Here is a 6128-nt window from a genome sequence, read left to right as displayed (position 1 = left end):
TTTATTTTATTTTATTTTTTTAAACAAGCCATAAAATACGTATCCGTCGTGACTTCGACGTTGGAAACACTACGTGAATTCGTTGCTCGGGAAAAAAAAAAAATACGGCTGAAAATCAAAGTGATAGATCATTTTTTGGGGGAAACAGAGAGCAGTGCAGCTTTTTAAAAGAATCCACCAATCAGCGGCGAGACACGGTGGGAGGCGGGGCGTGCGGCGCAGATCGACAGGACTCTCGACCAATGCGGTGCAGCCGTGGTCGGCGTTGACCAATCGCACGCGGGCGCGAGCGCCTTCCGAACGAGGTCGAGAGAAAAGCTGAGTCGAGCAGACATCATTCCTCTCTCGGCGTCTTCGCACCGTACACTCGGAGACAAGGAGCTACGACATTAAAACAAAAACAACCACATCACAACCGCAAGAAGGGATTATAATTATTCTGATTAATCAAAGAAATTAAAAAGCAACAATGGCCGACACAGCTGTGGACAAGACCGCGACCGCTGAAGTTACAGCCAAGGTGCGTTTCATTCATTTTTCCTCTTCTCTTTTTTTTTTTTGTGTGTTACCGTCGTGATTAAATGTTATGCTAACTTTTTATTTAAGTTGAAGTGTTGTGTGTGTGTTAGCATTTGTAAACACTGTTTTTGTGTCATATTCGACGGTTGTAGCTACGGACGTTACTGTCAACGTTACTTCGTGTGACTTAAAAAAAAAAAAAAAAAGGTAATTGGTGAGAAATTTTTATTTTAATGTGAATGAACGGCGATAACACACGTCGACGTGAACACATAGTGAACACACAAATACGTCTAAATGGTTAAATGTTGTGTTAAAGTGCCACGTAAAAGGTGGAAAATGAAGTAGTTGTGGAGACAAAGCGGCGTAGACGATGTTCGCGGAGCTGCTGCTCCTGCTGTGGGCGGGAAGAGTCGGTAACGTCGGCGTTACGTTACCCGGATAACAAACGCTTCAAGTTTAACACTGTTTTCACTTGAATTACTACTTTTAAACGACGTGTTGTGTCTCTTTTTGAATGGAAATTAGTCGTTTGGGGAGAGGGGGGGTTGGTTGGTTGGTTGGTTGGTTGGTGCCACTTCAGAATAAACCCCCCCCCTCCTCATCATCATCTTCGACCGTGCTTTTATTTTGTAGGAGCTGAAAGAGAAGAAAGAAGTAGAAGTGGAGAAAAAGGAGGAGACGACGACGAAGAAGAAGGAGGAGAAGAAGAAGACTACAACAGACGCCGCGGACGCACCTGCCAATGGCACAGTGAGTTTTTGGAGACGAGTACGAGCCTCATGGCCTTTTGTCTTAGCAGCCGTCGTCATGCAGGTGTCGCTGCGCCCGCCTCCTCCTCCTCCTCTACCACCACCACCACCTCCTCCTCCCCCCCCCTCCTCCTCCTCCTCCTCCTGTTCAGCTGCTCCGCACAGTGCGCTTTGTTTGGGTTGTGAAAATGGGCACAGATGTTTGTTAGTGGGAACAAGCCTTTGGACGTCTCTCCGCTGGTTTTTCACAGGTTTCCCAGAGCTCCGGAGCTAATCCTCCGGGGAGGCAATAAGAGCCTCGTACAACTGCCCTTTATTTTTCTTCTTTTTTTCCCCCAAAGATTTCCCCTGAGGGATTCAGTAGATTTGTGGGGGTTATTGTAGGAGGATTATTTCAACTATGTCGTTTTATTTGGATAAGAGAGGCAAGTGGAACAGTAAATTAATGTTAGAACATGGTGCAAATGAAGTGCACAATACCAGGTCCTTACAAACAGTAGCATCCCCGTGTTCTACCACACTTAATTACAACACATTTTGTTCAAAGTTAAAGCAATTAAAGTATCTAGGGAACAGTTGTAATAGTCATAATCTGAAATCTTAAAATGTCTCTCTCTTTGTTTAGAACGGTGCTGATCACAGTGACAAAGTGAAAGAGCCTGCAGAGGAGGAGGAGGAACATAAGAACGGAGATGGTATGTTCATCGTTTTATTCTCCTAAATAAACATCAACTTCACAGTTGGTAAACCTGTTGTTCCATTGGCTGTGCTACTGTGTTACTTTTAGTGCAAAAAAATGGATGTAGTTTCTGAAGTTAAAACTGTCCTCGCAGGTGATGCAGAGGAGGCGCCCCCTGCTGAGGAGACTGACGCACAGCCAGAGAAGCGTGCAGCAGAAGAGGATGAGGAGGAGGTGAGCTAACGATTTAACCACTTGTCTTTTTTTCCACTCCTTGTATCATTTGTCCACTGTGATGAACTACTGTCTATGTGTGTTTGCTGATAACTGTGTTTCTCTTCACCAGGAGAAGGTGGATGTAAAGAAACAGAAGACGGAGGAAAATGGAGATTCAAAAGAGAAAGAAGTGGTGGAGGCTTAGCGCTCTGCTCGACTTGTTTGCAGCTCTGTCCTACCAGCCTGGTCACCATCGTGTTGTAGAGCTTGTGCTTTCTGAATCTTTGCGAGAGATTTCCTTTTTTTTTATTTTTTTTTGGTTTGCTCCCATGTTATCACATTGCACTGGAGTCCTGAAACATAGTGGCCCTGCATCCTTTTTTATGAAATGTTATTTATTGGTCTTTAAAACGAGCTTTTTTTCTACTTGTACAAATTGGGCCACACCATGAGATCAGTTATTATTTTTTTTTGAAGGTTTTATATCAGTATGTTAGAAGCACAACCTCTATGTCAGTGCTGACCAGATGATTCATAAATACAGGCAGCTGCTCACCTCCTCTAAGGCTCATGTTGACCTCTCAGATTCACTTAAAGGACCAAAGATAAGTTTTAAGCAGGGGCTAATGGACAGTTGTTTGCATTATTAGTTGAGGCATAATGTTTTTGAGTTGAGCTGCTAGTTAATCCTTGGCTTGGCTGCCCTATTAGCATAACAGATGGTGCAAATGAATAAAAGGGGTCTTGCTCCTCCATGATAAGGCAGCTTGACAGTTCTATGGAAGCAGGATTTTTTTGAAATGTTTATTAACCCCTCTTAAACCTTAACGCTTTGGTCGTTTGTTCTGTATGCATTCCACGCAAGTTTGTACCATTTATTCTTTGTTTTTCATGTTTTCAATGAGTTTCGTTATGGCTGGGTAACCCAGTTTTTCTGTCCAAGATGACCTTTTTCAGATCCAGAGTGACATCCGGTTACTTCAGCCACTGCTTTGTATATTCTGATAAACAAATAAATTGTCTTTTTACTTAAGTATATGTCGTTGCATATGTTACTCATTTACAACAGTGTGGTGGTGCCCTTTTTTTAAAAAAAAAAACATGGTTTTATGAGTAGATGATGTCACCTGACCTAATTTCCTTCTTAACATGGAAAATGGCTGGCTGGCTGGCTAAGATGCAGGAAGGCACAGGAATAGTCTTTCCCTCTCTCTTGGTAATGGAAAAGAGAGCACAATATCAATGGCTTGTGGTCTCTTTGTGTGTCTCTTGGTGCCACCAAGTGGTGTAAGTTGGGATTGCAGAACCATAAAATCAACTGGTATGAGTTACAAAGACTGACACAGGAGGCTGAAATGGCAAAAAAGATCTTTTTTTTTTTTAGTTTGAAATTAACCCTGAATAAAAGTAGCTTTTATAGTCACAACTGCAAATACTGAGCAACTGGTGATACCATGTACACAAAAACTTTGTCTTTTCTTTTTTTCTTGCAAGCAGGCTGCAACAGCATGTCGATACAATCGCCGTTTCCTCAGAAACGTTAGCGTGGCGTTGTTTCAGTCTTAAACTGATATTCTGCCGAGACTGGCACGTTATAGTTTTTCGGGGCACTGAAAAGTCGGAGCCGGTCGTCGTCGTCGTCACGATAAAAGCTTCAAACGGTTAAATGTTATAAAGTTAACTTTCATGTTAAAGCCCTGAATTCAGGCCCGGTGTCTGTCGAGGCCAAAGAGATTAAGCGGTTTAGCCACAAAAGATGAAGAAAAATACACTGTATGTACCACTGAGCTGATGGAGATGGCTTCAATAGGATGGATAAGGAAAGATTGTCCTGTGAGGAGCTAATCCAGCAAATTGAATCGATGGGCTGAGCATGGTGGAGCAGAAGCCTACTACCCTAAACATGCGCCCTAATGATGGCATTGAGTGTTTGCTGCCGGCTCTGTGAACCCCCACAGTCTTCCCTTTCACAGCCGTCCACTCTCAGGTTTACCCATGGTTTCACATGAGTCTTCCCTCTGTTTGCCGTTTCTTCCGTTACGCTCCGCTTTCCCGACCGAACGCTGATTCACGCCCCAGTTTCAACTTCTCCTCTTCCTGATAATGACAAGAATCACTGTCATTATTACACTGGCAATGGGCCAGGAGCAGGATGACGGCTCACTTGAGCCGCCCATGGCTTATAGCGAGGGCCCAGACAGAATTTGCCACCAGTACACATTTCTCTGTGTTTTTGAAAGTTTGTGTACAAGCTTAGTGCGTGTCATCCTATTAGTCATGGCTTAGCTCTGATTAAGGAAATTAATTGGCATTGTACTAATACTCTGGGATTCGATGTGGCATCGTGGGGGTGGGAAGCAAAACTGGCGAAGTCACATCGTGACTGGATCGTGTGGGAAAGTGTCATTTTTTTACGTGCTGTGAAGCCCTCTGAGACTTTAACTGTGATTACGCACTGCTGAGCTTCACCTAAGTATGTGTGAATGAAGGAAGAACCATTAACAGTGTGTGCGTGTGTGTGTGTGATGCTAATACGCTAACTCAGAGAAACAGGCAGGTAGACATTCTCTTGACCATATTATGACCAGAAAACAGCATTAACACAAGAGATCATTTTGCAGCTCATGCACAATGTTAGGCAACTGATAACAGGAAGAAAAGGAGGAGGGGGGGGGGGGGGGGGGGTGAGCTGTGGTTCGCCTGTAATGTAGTGATTAATATTTCAATACTAAACACCAACAGACAAGAAAAGATGATGCAACAATAAAGATTAATAAAGATTCAGACAAGAAGAACAGCTACTTGCTCTTTCTCATGCACACAAACACAAATCCAGTCGTCCTACACTTTAAAGCTGCAGTGCATAACATTAAGTGAGTTGTTGATGATGATGATGATGATGATGATGTTTTCTGCCTCTTTCTTTTCTTCATGAAAAGAAACCAAGGGTTGCTTTCAGGCCCTGAAACTTTTACTTTGGGTTTACAATCATGTTTCCAAACTGTTTGCAGCTTTACTAACATTAATCCCGATATAAAAAAAAATACATTCCTATGCACGTGGAGGAGAAAATCGATGCATTGTCCCTGTCTCCAATCTGACTCCGCCTCTGTAGGTGGCGCTGTATCTCTCTATAAGCATAAGCTAGTGCATATTGAATCAGTTTCCTGTTGACTTCCTGTTCCTGTTTCTGCTGCGATGGATCACGCTGTGGTTCTGTAGATGGAGAATGGCGTTTTGTGGTCGCTGTGTCGTTCGATTGCATGATTCCCGGCAACAGTACTGTAGTTTATACGTCGTCTCCTTCTACTTCCGGGTCAAAGACCGGGGACGGGCGGACATTTTGGTGCATGTGCATCCCAATCCCAAGTCCGACTCGGTGTATACACGCAGGAGTAATTGGACTGTGAATCGCATTATCCAGGTATGTTAGTCCGATTAAGACTAGCTCAATTGTAGTCTGACTAGAAAACTGAATTATTGTCTTAGTCTGACTAAAATCAGACTTTTAACTGGGTGACGCAAGAGCAAAACACCGCTACACTCTGTGGAGCTGATAGGCTTCATCAGAAAAGTTACGCACTACAGTTTTAATTCAAAAAGGTCACACATTCCTTTGCAAAAAAACTTTGGGGGGGGGGGGGGGGGTAATGCATGGGCACACACACTGTATGAACACAATGGTCATGTATACACATATTTAGAGCACTGGCCAATGTCTGTCTGTCTGTCTGTCGAGCTCTGAGAAGAGCAGTGCTGACTAGCGTGAAACAATATATATATATAGCATATAGTTGTGCTGTACAGTGTGCGGCAGGATGTGCAGTGCATTTGTCCGGCCAGTGCTGGGAAGGTCAACACGCACTCAGACACCCAAGTAACACAGCGTGTGTCGCTGAGTGTGTGTACACGCTCGATGTGTGAATGTGACATGAAGTGAGTTAAGAAAGAGGCGCTTGGTT

General features: G+C 43.6%; 1 protein-coding gene across 1 annotated transcript; it reads left to right on the top strand.

Moving 5' to 3' along the window:
* The first annotated feature begins 388 nt into the window (after positions 1-388).
* On the top strand, positions 389-3079 carry LOC310929979 (uncharacterized protein). Its single transcript, XM_083892859.1, has 5 exons — positions 389-520; positions 1156-1272; positions 1897-1966; positions 2105-2184; positions 2297-3079. The coding sequence occupies exons 1-5, from the start codon at positions 470-472 to the stop codon at positions 2369-2371; spliced, it is 393 nt and encodes a 130-aa protein (XP_083748985.1). The 5' UTR covers positions 389-469; the 3' UTR covers positions 2372-3079.
* Positions 3080-6128: the final 3049 nt, after the last annotated feature.

This window comes from Microchirus variegatus (genome assembly GCF_963457635.1).
Source record: "Microchirus variegatus genome assembly, chromosome: 7".
NCBI lineage: Eukaryota > Metazoa > Chordata > Actinopteri > Pleuronectiformes > Soleidae > Microchirus > Microchirus variegatus.
The sequence above is the reverse complement of the archived record's forward strand: the minus strand, read 5'-3'. Positions and strand labels throughout refer to the sequence as shown.

Excerpts from the sequence above, each read along its gene's own strand:
- LOC310929979 (XM_083892859.1), top strand. The coding sequence starts at position 470 with ATGGCCGACACAGCTGTGGACAAGACCGCGACCGCTGAAGTTACAGCC. Across the intron at positions 1,967-2,104 it reads GGAACATAAGAACGGAGATG|GTGATGCAGAGGAGGCGCCC; the intron begins GTATGTTCATCG and ends CTGTCCTCGCAG. Across the intron at positions 2,185-2,296 it reads CAGAAGAGGATGAGGAGGAG|GAGAAGGTGGATGTAAAGAA; the intron begins GTGAGCTAACGA and ends TCTCTTCACCAG.